The sequence below is a fragment of the Lacerta agilis genome, chromosome 5 (genome assembly GCF_009819535.1).
Source record: "Lacerta agilis isolate rLacAgi1 chromosome 5, rLacAgi1.pri, whole genome shotgun sequence".
Classification (NCBI taxonomy): Eukaryota; Metazoa; Chordata; class Lepidosauria; order Squamata; family Lacertidae; genus Lacerta; species Lacerta agilis.
Genome location: NC_046316.1, coordinates 44,529,234 through 44,548,973, shown reverse-complemented (window position 1 = coordinate 44,548,973; position 19,740 = coordinate 44,529,234). Strand labels below are relative to the sequence as shown.

General features: G+C 40.1%; 1 protein-coding gene across 3 annotated transcripts in view; it reads right to left on the bottom strand.

Moving 5' to 3' along the window:
• Positions 1 to 17,333, bottom strand: part of CACUL1 (CDK2 associated cullin domain 1) — a 34,577-nt gene extending 17,244 nt beyond the window's left edge. The window contains exons 1-3 of one of the 3 annotated variants that reach the window (XM_033149541.1): positions 17,023 to 17,333; positions 14,838 to 14,964; positions 6,009 to 6,111 (exon numbers count right to left, since the gene is read on the bottom strand). In XM_033149541.1, coding sequence (XP_033005432.1) covers positions 6,009 to 6,111; positions 14,838 to 14,964; positions 17,023 to 17,179 — 387 coding nt within the window. In that variant the 5' untranslated portion in view covers positions 17,180 to 17,333. Of the gene's footprint in view, positions 1 to 6,008; positions 6,112 to 14,837; positions 14,965 to 16,794; positions 16,988 to 17,022 lie in introns of those variants that run through there. The other 2 variants (XM_033149540.1, XM_033149542.1) reach the window with 2 other exon arrangements.
• Positions 17,334 to 19,740: the final 2,407 nt, after the last annotated feature.

Sequence of the window (19,740 nt, the reverse complement as noted above, 5' to 3'; positions counted from 1 at the left end):
AGATACAGTGTGCACAAAAGTACAGACACAAAGTACCATTCGGCCAACTTAGGGCACTTGATTTACATTTCATTTCACCATAGTGAGGGGTAAAGACATCCCAAATCACTTGCTACTCAGCCCTAGCAGAGGTGCTGCACACCTCTAGTAAAAGTATGTGCTCTCCTTCCTTCCAATCCACTGCATGCAGAGCTGGTGTGGGGATAGAGAGGGGCTTGCCAGGGACCCCCGCCCCTGGAAAGCAGAAAGACAAAGACAACCTATCTCCATCTTCCCCTCCACAATTTAGAGCTAGGCAGGAGTGGCAGAGGTTGTGCCTTATTTTGGCCCTCCACTTACATCTCTGTCCCTGCAGTTCCATGGTTTGGAGGAACTCTCAGATTTTGTTACACTTGCCTGAGGATGGCTAAGCAGTCACTATGGAAACCACGACTGAGCCCTGCGGCTGTTTATGTACCAGTATATATTTTGACAAAATGTTGGTTACATTTTCTTTTTCCCTTAGAGGAAGGATCCCAAAGGGGAAATTTATTTATGCTGCAGACATATAATCAATGCAAAGTAAATTCAAGAAACCACCCTCATTTCCATTCTTTATAAAATTCTGAATAAAGCAGTCCTTCTATCTGAAGCAGCAGCAAAACGAAAACCTAGCATGTTCTCTTTGACAGAAAAGCCAACATATAGGTTTGTTCACTGCACTACCTTTCTGATTAAAAAAAGTGAGCCGTGTAGACATCCATTTACCAAGCAGTATGTTATCATATATAACTATTTGGTTAGCCATTACTGAACGTGTCACCATATTGTGCCTGAAGGACATGATACTTCTTTACCTGATAAAAAAATTCCGAGAAATTGGAAGATTCTCCCTACCTCTTGGCAATACAGTAGAACCAAACAACATGCCATGTGGATATATGCAAATAGTTAAAGTTAGTTACCAAATAACCAGTAATGTGAGTTTATTATGAATGTTCATATATAGCCACCCAGGGCTCAAACTAAAGCCATAGTATTCTGACATAGCTCAATGGAAGACCAAAAAAAGAAAAAATCACTCACAGTAGTTCCACTATTCCTGGATTTAACTTAAAACAACAACAATAACAACAGATAAGACTAAGTATAAACTCTTCAGTGTGTGTTCAACACTTTCAGTGTTTAAAGTTTCTGTAAAATAGCAATTAATGAATTTTAAATTATTTCCAGTTTTAGCAAGTGACCCATAGAGACAACTTAACTGCTGTTGTCTAAACCAGAGCTTTCCAAACTGTGTGTTGTGACACGTGTTGGCAGCAGTATGCAGGTGTGTCACACAAATGCTCCTCGCGCTCCTCCCGGGGCTGGAAAGGAGTTAGTTTCGGTTTTCTAGTAAAACTGAATCACTGTGTTGTGAAATGATGCACGTCTATAAAGTGTGTCACCAACATGGAAAGTTTGGAAAGCTCTGGTCTAAACTCTGGTAACCTCCGAGCTAGACAACTGCAATGCAATGGGGCTGCCTTTGAACACAGTTCAGAAACTGCAGCAGCTGCAGAATTTGGAAGCCAGGTTGCTCGCTAGGACAAGATGGTCTGAGTACATAAAATCAGTTCTGGCAGAACTGCACTGGGTCTTGGATGTATCTTACATACAAACCCCTCAAGTGTTTTTCTCAGGCTGTGCTTCAAATTCCATTAACGTCCATTACAATACAGTATGCCAAGTAGACTTATGCAACCTTTCTATATTTATACAACTGATTTTCATCTGCATCTATCTCCAAAACTTGTTTAATGGTTACTGATGTATAGTTACTATGTGACATAAAGGGGGGAGGTAATATATCAGGCATAAGCTGTATTTAGTGTAGTGCACGTGGAGGATAAGAGGGAGGTGGTAGGTGTTACAGGGAACAGTCAGTATGGAACAAAGCTTCAGGATCTGTAAATCTATGAGACAATCTAATGCACAGGAAAGCTACAAGGTTTCCAAATGAAAAAATCTATCTTGTATTTTCTGCAGTTTAAACAGTATTCAGACAGTGAAAGCATTATGCTGCCACCTACAGTACAAATTACAGAATGGAAAACCCTTTTTTCTCCTAAGCTGGTAGAGAGTCCACAGCAGACATCATCTATTCAGGTTGCTCACTGCAAGTTAACCTCACTTGTCACTCAAATTGTTTCTTAGAGTCACACAGAAAGCAAAATTGCTAAATTACTACTTCACTGCACTATACAGAGGAATGGGATAAGAGCTGAATATTATCAAGAAATCCATTGAGTGCTAAAATAATGACAATATTTAATGTTAAATGAGAGATAGGCAAGGACACTCTGAAGGATCTGTTACATCCTGCAGAAAGATAGAACATTCCTCTGCAGCTGTCACAGATCAAGCTTGTGCCAACCTATGAGAGGCAAACACATTCAGCTTTAACCTGCTTATCCCTACCCTCCCTTTCAAGCAAAACGTTGCTACAGTTTCACCAGTGCAAGACTACACCAGCAACAACTCTGGCCCCATCTTGGATACTGATCAGCTCCTCCTATGCTCAAGCAGGCCCCTTCAGAATTCAAGCACCTCCACCAGCGCTGGGGACAAGGTAGAGGAATCACCAAAATCCTAAAATGTGAACAAAATCCTGTTTGTGAACAGAGGAAATGAATGAGCTACAGAAATCCTAGCATTGTTCACCCAGGTGGCAGCACTTGTGAACATTTTACACACAAACGTTCTCTCGTTTGCTCAGGCCTAGCAATATGCAGTTAGTTACATGGTGAGATCTTTAGCTCACTTTTCCAGTCTAGAATGGAGCAATCACGGCAGCTTCTATCTAGTCAAGAGAAATAAAAACAGAATGACAACTAAAAAACGTAACAATAGCACAAGAAGGGCAGTGAATGAGAACCTGCGGCCCTACTCCACAGGTTGGACTGCAACTCCCATAATCTGACCACTGACTTTGCTAACTGGCACTGGTGGAAACTGAACTCCAACTCCAATGGGGAGTCTCACAGGATCCCAATTTGTGCCATAAAAACAAAAACATGTTAAACAAAAGGGGAGGTCAAAAGATTTACAAATAAAAATGTATTCTGGGACTTTAAGGTGAAGGGCAGGTTAACAATTAATAAGAAGAATAAGAATAAGAATAGCAGAGATATGTTAGCTGCTCTCTGCTGTTATTAAGCAAATCACATGAAGAAGGAGCTGTGCTTTCTGGGCACCACAATGAAACAGGTGCTGTCTCATGTTCCTGCCAACCTGCATCGGATATCTGATGAAGGGAAGGGTATAAATCTCTTAAGTAACAAATAAGCATAGTTGGGAAACCATAAATACACACAGGTTTTTCTGGTTCCCATGGGTATCTCCATGTAGATCCAAGAAACATCTTGTTTAGAAATGGCTGATTATTTAACTTGTAAATACTTACATGTGGACACTTGCTGCGGCTGCCTCAAAACATTCAGTTACCAATGTTGACATTTTGCAATTAAGTCTTTAACAAGTTTAAGGAAGCACTACTTTTAATAACTAATCACAATGTTCAATCTTATTGCATAGCAAAGCAATACACAAGTATCAGACCATTTGAATTTACTAGGGAATAATGCTTCAGAGGCACAATGTGCTATCCAGCGGCAAGTTTTCTTTTTAGCAAACAACCCTTATACATTTGACACTTCACACCAGTGGAATCATTGCCAATAAAAATTGTGTGATGCTGAAAATAAGATTTACAGATTATAAAGAGTGTCTAAATAATTAATTCATGAAAAAGCATCAGATTACATGTAAATTATGGCATCTTGTAAAAGAAGCTTAGAAGTTGGAAGCGAATCATGTTTACCTTCCCATCTCTATCAGGACAGAGGAGCAGAGAGAAGACTGGAAGAGGCCAGAGAAAAGCTAGCCTTTCCCCTAGTAAATGCCTCCATTTTCTTAAAGCGGCTTGCCACACACTTTTTGTTGCTCTCATTATGCGAATATTCATTCCAAAGATTGACAAATTGAGATACAATAAAATCTGATATGTGGATCAACATATTTTGGGGGTGAGCAGACTTCAGGGCTGCAAGACCCATGATCTGAAGGCACGTAAGAAATAAAGCAGGTATTGGTCTGGTTGGTATCTGGATAGGTACCTGCCTGAGAAGCACATGTTGATCACCTTGAACATGAGAGTACAAAGGTGGAATCCAAGTTTTTATTCATTTATTTAGCTAGAACATTAAGGTGCAACAGTAAAGTCAGTCACAAAGTAAAAGCCTGGGAGAGGCCAGGCAACTGCAACTGCATGATGGATACCACAAGCCATACACCAGGATGACTATAAGAGGCACTACACCTGACCCCAAAAATTCTACACAAAAACTACATGAAGACCTAGGTACGGTGATTAAATGTATTAAGGCTTGTGCATTTAACATAATACAAACTTTATATGCCTATTAATCCCAGCATCTACCTCTGAAATTTATCCATATCAACCTCTGCCTTGACAGGCTCGCGGAAAAGAGAACAAAGACCTAAAAACCCTGTTCCCAACAGGAAGGAAGCCTAAATTCAATGCTGATGCAGAACTCTGGCACTACACTGCATCACTAAGGACTGAATAGTTTAATGAAATCTGATAACAGTTAAATTCAAAGAGTAATCCAAGCATCTATCTGCAATAACAGAGTAGTATTTGGATGATGTTCACAGCAGAAAATGCAGAATCATAGCAGCAGCAACAATGGCAAAAGTAAAAACAAAGCAACACAGATTTTTTTAAGGGATTTGATTTTTTTAGAGATTTTTAAAAAATGTCATTTTTGAAAAGCACATTCAAAGCTAGGAGGAAGAGCAGGCAGAGACTAAGAAGAGGTGACAGCAGAAGCAGAGATGTACAGTGGGCCATGTCTACCCTGAACCAGGTAAGACTTCCGTTATGGTGGGGTCTGTAACCATATGCCTTTCGCTGCCCAGCCAGGACAAGCAGAAAAAAGATAGTGGTGGATTAAAGGGAACAGGAGTTGCAGCAGCTGCTCTCAGGAGTCCTCCTCAATTAAAGCCCTACATTCCAGTAAAGAATCAGTAAACATGCATGGGGATAGGAACTTCTAGCCACTTCTCTCATCTTTCTACAAGCCCTGAGTAAGAAATTGACTCAACAATTTTTCTTATTACCACTCACTTTTATACTTGTTCTCTTAATGTACTTCTCCTTTCCTTTGCATCTTGTTGCCTAACCTTGAACCACGAGTGTAAACAGCTCTACATGTTTTAATGTATAGCATAGAGGTATTAGAATATCTGTAGTTCAGTACTGAGGGTGGAACTAAATGCTTGCCCTCATCATTGATGGCAAGCAAGAAGGAACAAAAAGAAACTTTTATGCTCCAAGAGAAGGGGGAGCTCCTCTTAAGATGGCAATGTCACCTACAAGTGACATTGGCTAGGTAAAAACAAATGTGTATCAGCAGTATAAGTAAGACTCAATCAAAGCTGAAGTTCTGCGATGGATTTGTGGTCAATCCTAAAACACAAAGGCATTTACCCAGGCAAAAATATAGTAATGTCTGATCCTTTGGGGGCAGTGCTGACCCAATAAGAGGAAACAATGCACTTTTGTGCTGACCCGGGATAGGTTATGATGTGCCATAATGGACCACTAAGGAAATGTTTTTAGAAAATTTAAATATACATTAATAATTGCTCTGGTTTTGGCTCACTTTTATGTTATCCCAGAGAAGTCTAGAGGTCTAAGAGTCAAGAATGTTCCATTGCATCTATTTCAACTTTTGGTTCATGACAGTTTTATAAAATACAGGACCTAAGCAAATACAGTGAAACCTCATTTTCATAGAGGAATCATTCAAAGGTTAGTGCTCTACACTCACGCATTACACATAAGGTTTAGTTGAGTTCTACATAGGTAACAGCTGTGATAACAATCATTTCAAATGATCACTGGCACACTACTCCCAGTAAAATGCCAAATCCCAGGAAAACAAAATTGTGCAGCTTCTTACCTGCAGCTCCTTTGAGACTCTCTCTAAGTGGTTAGTTATCTTTTTTATTAGGTCACTATACATCTGTTCCGAATGTTGCTGGCACACACATTTATACACACAACTGCAGAAATAAATACAGGAACAGTGATGAATTGACAACAGTTTGCAGCACAGGGGGGCAAAAAACAAGAAATGTCAAGCCAGTAGAAATTCCGCTTAAAATTAAAAGGAAACTTCAGCAATACACACCCTAAACAAAGACCCTATTTATCCAACAGGCTTTGTAGCAGCCTACTTACTACCTGTGCTCCCTACAGACAGCCTTGCAAACATTGAAAAGTTAAGGCTGCCTCATATATAATGTCTGGGATTTTAATAGAATAGCTTGATTGTATCAAATTGTTATGGAAAGCCATCAAATAATTATTCACGTGACAGGAGTCTGAATTAACATGGGCCACTTTCTCAAGCTATATGCACTTCATCTAATACCTTCAGAGAGTCTTTAAGGTATTCCTGTCAACTACTTTACACTTTCCCTGTTAGGCACAGAATGCTGGTTTAAACCTACAAAGCCTCACACAGGCGCAGGACCCCTATACCCAGTTCTCTCATATGAACCTACCCAGTCCCCAGGTGTTTACAGGCCTCCCTCTCTGTGCCCGCCTCCAGCAGAAGTCTGGAGAGTAGTTACAAAAGAAGAAGGGTTTTTCGGTGGTGGCCCCCCTGCCAACGGATGCCCTCCCTAAGGAGGCTTACTTTGCACAGACTTTGGCATTATTTTGGTGCTGGGCAAAAGTTTCTGTCATCAAGAGGCTGAGGAAGCTTGAAAATAGGCAGGAAAGCTGAGAAAAGTACTAGTCTGGACACCCCTTCAATGTCTTTCACTTTAAGCAAGTACGGTAATCTTTACTCCTTTACTTTACAGTGGTACCTCGGGTTAAGAACTTCGTTCTGGAGGTCTGTTCTTAACCTGAAACTGTTCTTAACCTGAGGTACCACTTTAGCTAATGGGGCCTCCCGCTGCCGCCACACTGCTGCTGCAGTTTCTGTTCTCATCCTGAAGCAAAGTTCTTAACCCGAGGTACTATTTCTGGGTCAGTGGAGTCTGTAACCTGAAGCGTCTGTAACCCGAGGTACCACTGTACTCCTAGGCACTTAAGTGCAGATATTTTCCTTCTACTTCTTGGGGGCTGTTTGAGTTTTAAAGGTTAGGTGATCATATAACGTTTGTTGGGATAAAGAGGTTTTATTGTTTGATTGCTTAAAGAGTTATTGATATAATCGTTATCATGAGTTCTTTTACTGTGTTTAAACTGTTGGTCTTGCATGTGATATTGTTTATAATGTATATTTTGACATTTTGACATCACCTTGAAATGTTCCATATAAGGAGATTCTAAAAATCAAAATAAATAATGCTTAGACTGAGCTAAGCTAATATTTGTTGGCTTTCCAAGCAATGCGAGCTGCAAACCACAAACAAAACAAGTAGCACAGAAATACCTGCACATTACAAGGATTTAAAGGTGCTATTTCTGAATGTAAACTGACAGTTCTGCCACTAGTAGTAACCACATTTCAGCAATCATCTGTGATCAGTATTCCACGACTTGCTTAAAGTGAAAGACATTGAAGAGGTGTCCAGACTAGTGCTTTTCTCTACTTTCCTGCAGGGTGGATTTGATTTAAATCTTGATTTTAAAACACTAGTCAGTAAGACTTGATTTAAATCATTTTTTATTTTATTTTTACAGAAAGAATCATTCCTGCTGGTATAATCTTAATATTTACAACCAGATGAAGGTTTCATTTTTGGAATAATAAATTTTCAGAGTAGTTTTCACAGTTGTTATCAAAAATTACTGATTTGGTTATACTATTAGAAATACATAGACCAGTAATTATGAAATTATTGTGAGGTTTAATAAGTTAACTGTTTATATTTGGACAACTTTTCTGCTGTACTTTATTGGAAGGAGAAAAATAATCATTTCCTTAATAACAATTAAAACAATTTATTTAACTAAAACAATATTATAGCATATGTATCCATGTTTAAACAAATCTTTATTTCCTTTGGACTATAAGGTAACTTAAACAGAAAATATATTTAGAAAGATTTTTCCTCCTAAAGCATTATATTTTAAAATTCTGATTTAAAATTTAAAAAATCAATGATTTTTATCCACCCTGCTTTCCTGCCAATTTCCAAGCTTCCTCTGTCTCTTGATGACACAAATTTTGCACAACAAAACAAATGGTGTGAAAGTACAGTATAAGAAAGTCCCACTGCACTCCGATCAGAATAACTTGCACGAAAAGCTACTGGTGTAGATTCCACCTAAGACTACCAACACTGGAAATGGTTCTGTTCTGAGCACCTGTCTAAAGTATGGTTGAAATTCCATCAAAGCCACAAAACCTTAAGGAGCATAAAGCTGTTCCTTCATCTTGACCTAGAAAATACCACATATCAAGGGGCATGAAGCCACTTCATATCAAGTCCAAGTAACAAACCAAAGAGTGCTGCTTTAGAAGTTTTCAGATCTTCACCAATGTGGCCTGAAACAAAAAGAGGGCTGTCTATGATGCTTCGTATCCACCTTGGAGCTATATAGGATAGCACCTTCATAACAATCCCTGCTCACACTGACGGCAGGAACTGCTCTGAAGGCATGCATTGGGGCTCTGAAAGCTACCATGATTTTCATATGCAAGTCAATGGAGACAAGAGGATCCATGCTGGGTGTGGACTTCTTCACTGTTGCCAGTCATTTTCAGGGATGCAATATTTATTTTCTCTCTCTGGCAGCTGCACCACGGTGCACCAGCAGAGAACCTCCTGCTCACATTGACAGTGGCTGTCATGTAGTAAGCAGGTGGACATCAAATTACTCAGAAAATCAAAATCAAGGCTCTATCCTGAATACAAGGTGAAACAGGTCCTACCCAAGTACAGAAGTTGGTTCTGAAGCAATGTGTGTGTGTCTCCAGATCTCTACTACATATCACGTCAATTTAATCCAGATCAAAAGAGAAATCCATTCAAAGTTATTATCTACCTGTACATAAGTCTTAACATCTAATACCTTCATTGCCAAATACTACTGCGTTTAAGAACTTTCCAAAATTGCAACATCAGCAAAACTGTACACGGGGAATATCTCTGACAATGCATGCAGTGTTCTCAGATCAAAAGTAAAACAGTAAAATGAAAACAAAATTATATTTAAATAACAATTATAACACGTGGGACTCCAAAATGCTTCATTTGAACTTTTATTAATTAAAATTTTTATTCATATTATTTAATAATACAGAAAATAACATGTGGTGGACGTGTGGGAAGATCAAGATATTCTGGGGAAAGGTTTATGATGAGTTAAAAAAGATGTTGGGAATAACTTTTATTAAAAAAAAACGGAGGCATTTATATTGAGTATAGTCGACAAAGATATTCTAAAGCAATCAAGAGAACTATTCCTGTATGCAATGGCTGCTGCCCAAATCCTAGTGGCTAAAGGATGGAAACAACAGGAGGTTCCAAAAATAACAGATTGGCAAACTAAGTTACAGGAATTTGCCGAGATGGCATTACTGACAAACAATCTTAGAGGAAATTCAAAACAAAAATTCAAGGAAAAGTGGGATGGATACAGGATATATGTGCAAAAATATAGTAAAATTTCATTCACTATACCAGCGTTCGAATGATTAAGATAAGCACTTGGATAACAAAATTAAGGATGCATAATATTGCTAGAATGTATTAGACAATTATTTTTAGGAATATTTATTGAATCCAGCACATTCATCTTTTAGAAATAAGTCCATACATTAGGAATTAGCAGGAAGTCGAAACTGAAGTTTATTAAGACATAACAAAATGCGAGGGGAAAAACTTTTTTTTTCTTTTGTGGTGGTGGGGGGGGAGAATTCTCTTTTTTTCTTTTCTTTTTTCCTTTATTTAAGGGATGGTATATAACAAGCAAATAAATTAGGCAATAGGGGTTTAAAATGGTTTGTTATGCATGAAAAAATAGTACCAAACATGATATAACAATAATGCAATAACAAACAAAACAATTGTTCTATGTATATGTATTTTCGGTTATAAGTTTATGTTATTTTTTGTATCATTAAATAATATGCTTCATTTGAACTTTTAAGTACAGTGGAACCTCGGTTTTCGAACATAATCCGTTCCGGAAGACCGTTTGACTTTTGAAACATTTGAAAACCGAGGCACAAAGGGCAGTCTGAAAATTTACAGAGAAAATTGAGAAAAATACAGTGGTACATCAGTGGAAGACTTCCGAAACATTCATCAATGGAGACATTCAAAAACCAAGGTACCACTGTATTAATTTCAGAAACAAAACTATCACAATTCTCAGATACAAGGCCATAACCATTTTTCTACTAGGGTCCTTTCACGCCAAATCACTTGATTTTAATACTCAGCCGTGCTCTCATGACTCAGATTTTATATTTTTTAAAAAATTATGTGTAGATACCTATGAGATAACCTCCAATTAATTCTTTAAGAGTTTTTGGTCCAAAAGTGGACACAGGAGAAATTTTTAAAAATTTCAATTTTCACATGATTCAGACTAATGCAATTTCTGCGTCAGTTTAGAAAAAACCTCCGGTTTTGCTTATTTTTCAACCAATTGGGCTTATTTTGGTTTCAAAATAAAGCTAATTTTTGTCTCTTTCAAAACAAGGTATAAAAATGGTATTATGTGCCACAGAAAAAGTTCACCGACCATTCCAAGTGAATTTTAGTCATTTTGTACCTTGGTATGTTCAATAAGCCATAGCACGCAAACCACAACCAACACATGCATCATACTTTTTTTGTAGAATGGGCTAACCATGAACTTGTTGTGTTTTAAAAATCAGAAGGGTGTTTAATTGGTGGTAAAAAAATATTTAAAAATCAAGTTTAATCAATTAATTAATTAAAAAATACGTCTTGGAACCCTTGTTCATTTTATTGTATAAAACACTTCTGCAATGATAAGGTCAAAGCTATTTTGTTTCCCATATATGTAATATGGTCAATGGTGCCGTTTTGGTCACTGTATGCAATATGACGTTTCTGAATCACCAAGAAAAAAATGTATGTATGTATTTGTATGTATGTATGTATGTACTGTATGTATGTATGTATTTTCAGATAATAAAGTCTAACAAGTTTCTTGTGAATGAAACCAAATGATTTAGGAAATAAGTTTACACGAGTGTGCCTGTCTTTAACAGGAAAAAAACAAAAACAGCAACTTGCCTTGGAATGGATGGCAACACTTTCATGAGTGAGCCTATCTTAACAGGATAAAGTAACAGAATGAAACAGCTTCACCAAAATAAATGGAACTACACCACAACTAACTTTATATTGATTGTGTATAACTCTGTATATCTCCCTCTCTTCTGCCCCATGTTAGAATTCCCAGAACAACAGAGGAAATGGAAGCGCATGCAATCAATTTCTTTGACGCTTGGTACATGACAGTACCCTAGTCCATATTTTCAAAAAGTGAGTGGTCACCTCCTGCTGTCCTTCTCAGAAAGATACTTTTACAGTGGGGCAGATGAAGCACAAGTCAGATGGTGTCAGCTTTCAGCAAACAGAATGCTGCTTTTAGTCACTGGGCTGCTTTTAGACAAATATTAGGGTGAGCAATAAAGAAAATTGGTTGGTCATGGACAAGACCCAAACATCTCTCGGCCTCACCTATTTCATGGAGTCATTGCAAAGCTCCATGAGATAAGCACTGTAAAGCGTTGTGTGTACACATAGCAAGTGTCTGGAGATGAGGAAAGTAGAGGATAACAAAGAATTGAAGTTTTAGCACCAGTGATATTCTGCCAGCATTACAGCTTTTGTTCATTTCCATGGAATCCTCCAGTAAACCATGATTCTCAGCCCATTTTATTGAGGGTTCTCAACACCCCCAATGCCAAGCTAGCATTGCCATTAAACATGCATTTGCTATTAGAATCAGAGTTGAAGGGACCAACAATCCAATCCCTGTCCAAAATCACCAAGCCCCTTTTAACTAAAGAAAGGCCACTTCATATCTCTTGAGGAATTATTGTTCTTCATACTGTATTTGGATGACCCTTGAATATTCCATAAATTTTCCCAATCATAGAAAGCACCATAGTGGAAAACATTATGCCAGAGACATTTGGAGAGAGACACCATTTATAGGTATTTATATACTAGAAGTTTCCAAGACAAGATGGGAGAGCTGCAGCGTTTGGTTTTAAAGAACAGCATAGACATACCGGGCATAATGGAAACCTGGCGGAATAAAGAGAACCAGCAGCACACGGTCATCACTAGATTCAAACTCTACAGAAAGCACAGGAAGTGCATACTAGGGATGACACAGCACCGTAAGTCAAAGAGGACATAGTCAAAAATGCTAGAATTCCCAAAAGGGACAGGCTCCTTTACAGTGGGTGACACTAGTAACTTAATTGTTGAGGACACACTGTCATCTCCCACCACCCTAACAAAAATGGTAAACTTGAGATTGTGAATCCAAATCAAGGAAGCATTCTAAGGAGGAAGTGCTATAGTAATAGGAGACAAACTACCCACACATTAACTGGGTGACTGCAGTCATGGATGTAAGATTTCAGGATGCCCAAAAATGTCTGCCCTAATGGAACTGATCAGATGGGAAGAGACACAAGACTTAAATTTAAGTGGTAAAGAGGGGGTGTAAAGTGCTGTTGAACCAAATGCATACTGTATGACAATGCTATCAAATTCAACATATATGGAAGTAGGGAACTGCCAAGGAAACTGAAAGCAGTCACACACACGCTTCAAAAGAACCTTCTCAAAATTAAACAGAAGGGTAAAAAGGGAAGTTGAAAGGGAAAGTCAAGAAAGTAAAAACTCTTAAAAATACTTGGGAGTTTTTAGATGCTCAGCTAGAATGTATGCAACATTTCAGAAAGGTTCCACCTAGGTCAAGAGGACAACAGCACAGTTAGTGAGTGGAGTCAAAGAAAATGAAAGTCCTGTCCAAATGAAGAGATCAAAATAAATGCAAGCAGACAGGAAGGGGTGCAAAGAAAAAGACAACACAGAGCATGTCACTAAAATAAGTAAGACCAACAGCAAACATTCTTTAAACATGCCAGCAGCAGGAAACCAGCAAAGGAGGCACTTCATTTTTTGAATGGCAAGGAAGTCAAATGTGTGCTAGAGGAGGAATGGGAGATTGCAGAGGAGCTGAATGATTTGCTTCTGTTTCCACAGAAGACAACATAGGGCAAATCCCTGTACCTGAACTAACTTTCATAGGAAGAGAGTCTGATGAACTAAAGCAAACAGTGGTGGCAAGCGATGAAATTGTAGGTCTTACTGACAAATTAAAAATTAAAGAACTCAGATGTGACATTCTGGATATTCCTCTTTTTTTTAATGTAGTCTGTCTCCAAGATCAGCCTCCAATGTAGTCTTGTCTCCAAGATCAGCACTGGAAGGTGACCAATGTAACATCCATTTTAAAAGAGAGATCCAGGAAGTGACAGACCAGTTAGCTTAACATCTACTCCAAGAAAACTGGTAGAAAACATTATTAAAAATAGTATTATCAAGCTTATAGAAAAACACATCTTGATGAACAACCAACATAGCTTCTGCAAGAGTAAGACCTATCTAACCAACCTTTTAAAGTTCTTTGACAGTCTCAATAAGCACACAGATGGGGGACTTCAGCATACATTGTGTATTCCAACTTTCAAAAAGTGTTCAATAAAGTCTGATCCCAAAGACACCTGAGTAAGCTTAGCAGTCATGAGTTAAGAGGAAGGGTCCACTACTCTTATAGATCAGAAACTATAGAACAGCAAGCAGAGAGTAGTAATAAATGGACAGTTCTCACAATCAATGGATGTAGGAAGTGAGTTCTCCTATGAATCTGAATTGAGACCTATGGTTTTTAATTAACCAATAATGATCTAGACTTAAAAGTGACAAGGCCAGGTTTGCTGATAACACCAAGTGTTCAGCATAGCCATATAACAAGTGATTATGAGCTCCAAAAGGATCTCTCCAACAGAATGGATTGACATAAAAATAGCAAATGCAGTTCCATGTAAAAAAAGGATAAAGTAACGAACATTTCAAAAAATCCTAACTCCACATATAACTTCTGAATTAGTGGTCATTGGCCAGTAAAGAAATGTTGGGGGTCAATGTGGATAGCTCAATGAAAATGCTGACCTAGTGTGAAGCAACAGCTGTAAAAAAAGAATTCTGTGCTAAGGATCATTAGGAAAAGGACTTAAAATAAACTTGCCAATATCATAACACTGTAATCTTTGTAATTCTGCATGCAGTTTATTGTAGAACTGGAACAGATGCAAAAAAAAAAAATGGCAACCAAAATCATTAAGGGGGTGATGCAAATCCCTTATAAGGAAAGCTAACAATAGTTGGGGGTTTTTGTTTAGAGAAAAGGTGAATAAGGGAGAACAAGGAAGAGTTTATAGTATTATGCATATTCTGGAAAAAGCAGCTAGAAGCTTTTTCCTCCTTTTGTATGCATAACCCAAGATTAACTGAAATTATTCACCTTACTGTCCAATAAATGAAAGCTTCAAAAATGTGTTACCTGGTTCATTTTTTATCATACTTTTACCCTGTCTTTCAACCTTATGTCTTAAAATCTAATATTAAAATGAATATTGTTATCCAAGAATGCAATACTAGTGCATTAAAAGTAGCTTCTGTGCATACAATTGATATACAGCAAACCTTAAATGCAAAATATTTTATTCCAGAACCATACAAAGCTTGTCAAATTTTCTTACCTGTAAATTTGTTCATAGGAGATGGGGATGTAGTCACCAGGACACTGAGTTAAAAGCTGATCTATGGCACTATCCAACTTTGGCCAGTATGTGCTCTTATAGTCTTCTATTGTTATAACATTCATTACTACAAGAGAAAATAAATTATCTTAATGCACTTATGGAACACAACGAAAAGAATGATAAAATAATTGCACCAACATTCTTAGCAACATCTGTAAAGCTGTCTTAAATTTAATTCATCTCTAAAATGCAAAAAACGTTTTTTTTGAGATGCAAAAAACCCCTATTTTTCACTGTGATACAAGAACAAGAATTTGTTCTCATCAGTGTGCTAGTGACATTAGTATGTTTCTTCCAACACAAAACATGTTTAAAGACAGACATTATACATATGCACCTAACCCCAAGCCAAACCATGGCGAAATGTGAACAAGCATGTGGGTACTCAAAAGAAAAATTTGCAGTCATTTTGCCCTACTCTGGCCCTGCTGCTACCTGGAACAGAACCATGGTCTGGCTTAGCATTACATCTCAAGCCACATTTATGGTCCTTTTTGCTCCAGACAAATCATGAGCTATAACCAAGGTTTGTTCTTGGCTTACTGCTCATTGTTTGTGCGGTGGGGAAAATTCAGATGTAACAGTAAAGCAATCTATGGCTTGGCTCTGAATAGTGTGGCACCAGAGGACACAAGCAAAGAAGCTGATAGATGTTTGCATTCAATTGCCTCCTGAAACACACAGATGTTTACATAGCAATTTTCCCAACTCAAATATTTATACTTTTCTTAGTAAAACAATACATCAAACAACATGCACTTCCATAACCATGTGTGTGCACGCATGCAAAAGTAAATGCACATTGGTCAACTTTTTATGCTTTATGTTGTTGAATTGTTTTTGTTGATTATCTTTTATTGTAAGCTTCTCTGGAAACCTACTGGTACAAGAGCAAGATATTGTTTTATATAACCCAGTTTTTCAAGCGCTCCAAGTGCCTTGCACACTTTATTAAAACAATCCTTCCAACTACCCTGTAAAATAAGCCATATGCAGTGCTAAACATAACAAAATGGTTTGGGGATAAGGTTATTTGAAGGACCATGTTATTCTGCATAAATCTGACTGTTGGTGTTTAGAAGAACTGTACAGCCAAAACAATATATGTAGCCAAACTAGGGAGGACAGCAATTCATGCACACGTCAGGGAAACAGTTTAAGCAAAAGGCACCATCCTCAGCTGGAGACCATATGGTGACGGGCATATGAGAGCAGTCTCTAGCGTGTATAAGCACACAAATTCATGTCACCAGAGATCAGACACATGTCCCATAGTTGGTTATCTCTTAACATTGATATGTGTAGAGCTATACAGCTGTGGAGCAACTTGGGACAATAATCATGAACCCACAAGAGCACCAACTCCTCACCTGTTAAGACAGGTACAACCAGAATCACATCACCCCAGGGAGCAACTGTGGTTATTACCCGCCTCCCCCCCCCAAAAAAACCCATCCCTTCACTAAGATGCAAGGACAGAGCAATGCTACAGGATTTATGGGCCATAAACTGAATGTCGGTTTCTGGGAGCCGCTATTTGCGGAGGACCCTGCATGTGGGCATCCTGGGACATCTTTGGGTGGTCACGGTGAGAACAGGATGTTGGACTAGCTGGGCCCCTGGCCAGATGCTGCAGGGCTCTTCTGACGACCTTAAAAAAGGCAAATGGGCCAGGATGCTCCGTGCCTGCTCCTTTAGCTTACACTCCTGGTTCTGCAGTGAAAGGAGGAGCACGAACCAAGCTGGCCTCCTCCGCTCAGCCCAGCTCCCTAACAGATCGACCGTGGTGGGATAGAGGTGGCGCAGAACACGGCCGCTTTGGCTAGTAGCCACGGCTTCCCTTCGTCCTCCCTTGGCCAGGAGGGCGGCCCTTTTCGGCCTCTCTCTCACTCACAGAACTTGGAGGCCGAGGGGTTGATGTTGAGGTTGATGCTGGCGGCGGGGCCCCCCTTGCCCGGCGTGGCTTCGCAGCCCTTCCCTGGCCCGTTGGCGGCCTCGGACATCATGTGGATCTCCAGCTCCTCTTGGGGCGACAGGGAGGCCCCGGGGGGCTCCCCGGGGGACGGAGAGCCGGGCCGGCGCCGCGTCTGCCCGTAGCTCCCTGCTGCTCCTCCTCCTCCTCCTCCTCCTCCCGCGGCTTCGGCCGCAGCTTCCCAGTTGTTGTGGTTCTGGTCGTCCATTAAGGCCTCGTAACTGCTGCTGCTGCTACTGACGCTTCCGCCTCCTCCTGCTGCTGCTCCTCCGCCGCCCCCCTCCTCCTCCATGCTCTCCTCCTCCATCCCGACAGGCCTGGAGGGGCCCGCTCTGCCCGGGCAGGGAGGAGGGGGCGGGCAGAGAGAGCGCGGCCTGTCACAATCGCCTCCCGCCCATCGCCGAACGGCGCTGTCGCGTCTCCAGGTTACGCGGAACGGCGGACGGGCAGCAGCGGAGGCTGCCTTCGGGGTGCCTAACTCCGGAAGCGGATCCGGCTCTGGCAAGCCGTAAAGCGACCGTCGCCCGCGCACGACGCTTTCCGACGGCTCTCCCCACCCCTAAGCAGTAGTTTACGGCACAGCCCGGCCCAGTTTGCTGTCGCGGGGCATTCTGGGAAATGTCGTTTATTAATTGGCCTCCCCGCCATGACACGAGAGGCAAAGGATTCCCGAGAACCTCCAAGCTGCAGTAGTACTGGGGGCGAGGCAGGGTCGGAAGTGGTATAATAAACACTCCTCTTCTTTCCTCGCATCCCGCTTTCCTGCTATGTTATGTGGTGCTAGAGGTTTCCAAGCACCAAACCGAATATTTTGTTGGAGGAGAGCAATTCTGAAGAGTGAGAAAAGCAGTCTCTGTCTAACACATCACTTTACAGTGCAGGGGGCATAGTTCTTTTTTTAAAAAAGCACAAAGCAGGTGATCTCTGGTTACCCCTAGATCAGGCATAGACAAACTAGGCCCTCCAGATGTTTTGGGACTACAACTCCCATCATCCCTAGCTAACAGTACCAGTGGTCAGGGATGATGGGAGTTGTAGTCCCAAAACATCTGGAGGGCCGAGTTTGCCTATGCCTGATCTAAATGCTCACTACCTGCTACAGACTACAGTGGGTCAGCTCTCCTCCATTTTACTTTTCTTGGTTGCTGTCCATATTTGAGGGCACCCTGGGCAAGTGGTGGGCTTCCTTTCCTAGCAGGCAGGGGCAAAACTAGGCTTTATTTCACCTGGGTCAAAGACCCAGTTTGGCACACACACCCCAGACGCATTTGTGTACACAGGCTGGGAGCCTCTCTGGTGGCTTCACATGGGGAAAACAAAAAACAAATACCGCCCCCCCTCAAACAGGCTTACTTCCAAGCCATGTTGGACATCTTCCTACTTACACATTTCCCACAGATCAGTCTGTGGGCAATGAAAGGGTGACTAGGTGTAGGTGCCTTTCATTGCTCAGTGTCAAAGCAAAATAAAAAAAAAATAAAAAATCCTTCCAGTATCACCTTAAAGTCCAACGAAGTTTGTTTTTGGTATGAGCTTTCGTGTGCATACACACTTCTTCAGATAGGCCTACACTTCTTCAGATTGCTCAGTGTGTTAGTCTTAAAAAAAAGGGGGGGTCCCAGGGTTGACATCAGCTGTGGGCCCTGTTGGCACTGCCTAAGTATGCTAAGTGCTGACACCAGCCCTGGTGGCTATGTCCAGTTGTTACATTTATTGCCCATTCCCAACAGCAGGTCCCATGGCAGGTTACAGCAGTTTAGAAACTCATATCAAAAACAGTTAAATTACAGTCACAGTTTCGGGGGGGGGGGCTGCAAACATGCCTTTCAGGTTTCAAAGGCCAGAGCACAGAGGTGTATCTTCTGCATTCATGGGAAGCTGTACGGTGAAGGTGTCAGATGCACCTCTGTACAGAAGGAGTTCTGCGATTTAAGGGCTGCCATAGAGAATGCCCTGTCATGGGGCCATGGCTCAAAACTCTCTGTCTCTACCATAGACTTAACTGATAGATCACACAATTTAGACAAACCATTCAGGTATTCTATCAAAATCTGATAGCGAGGGAGCTTTCACACATACAGCTAAAAGGTCCCTATTAGGCCAATTAGGATTTATTTATAATGCCATTTCCTTTTAATTTGCAAGCATACAAACTTCTATACCTAAAGATGTATGCATATATTTGTGTAAAGCATTATTTTATCACTGTCTTGAACCAGAAAAAGTTCACAGAGCAGCCTACAGATCAATTTTTTAAAAACAAGATAATTCCTACCCTTGGATTTCCACTATAAAAGACAAGAGAGAAAAGGCACCAGCTCTTTATGTTACATTTCTCATAATACGGTCATTATAACTTGGATGGAAATAGTTCAGGGTGGTAGCCTGATGGAATGGGTGCTTCTCAGTGAAAATTGGGGGAAAGCCAAAAGCAACTAGTCTCGATGTTGAGAAAAAGGATGTGACTGTATTTTTGTATGCAACCACAGGTGCTAGAACCCTATTAGCACAAGTTTGGAAACAGCAACAGATCCCAACTATAGAAGAATGGAGGCAAAAAATGGTGGGATATATGGAAATAGCAAAATTGACAGCTAGAATTCGGCAATCAGGAAGCGAAGTGTTTGAAAAAGAATGGGGAAATTTTTTGTTATATCTAAATAGGATGTGTGAAATATGAATGGTAAAATAAACTCATGGCTTAATATATAACTCTTTATTGGAGGTTGAAAATGTATAATGTAAAAAAAGAAGACAATATGTGGATTACAGACTAAGAAAATAATTTAGAACATAAGATAAAAACAATAAAGAAGTGTAAAACCGCAAGAATTAATCAAAAGGAACAATAAAACAGAGGAAGAAGGG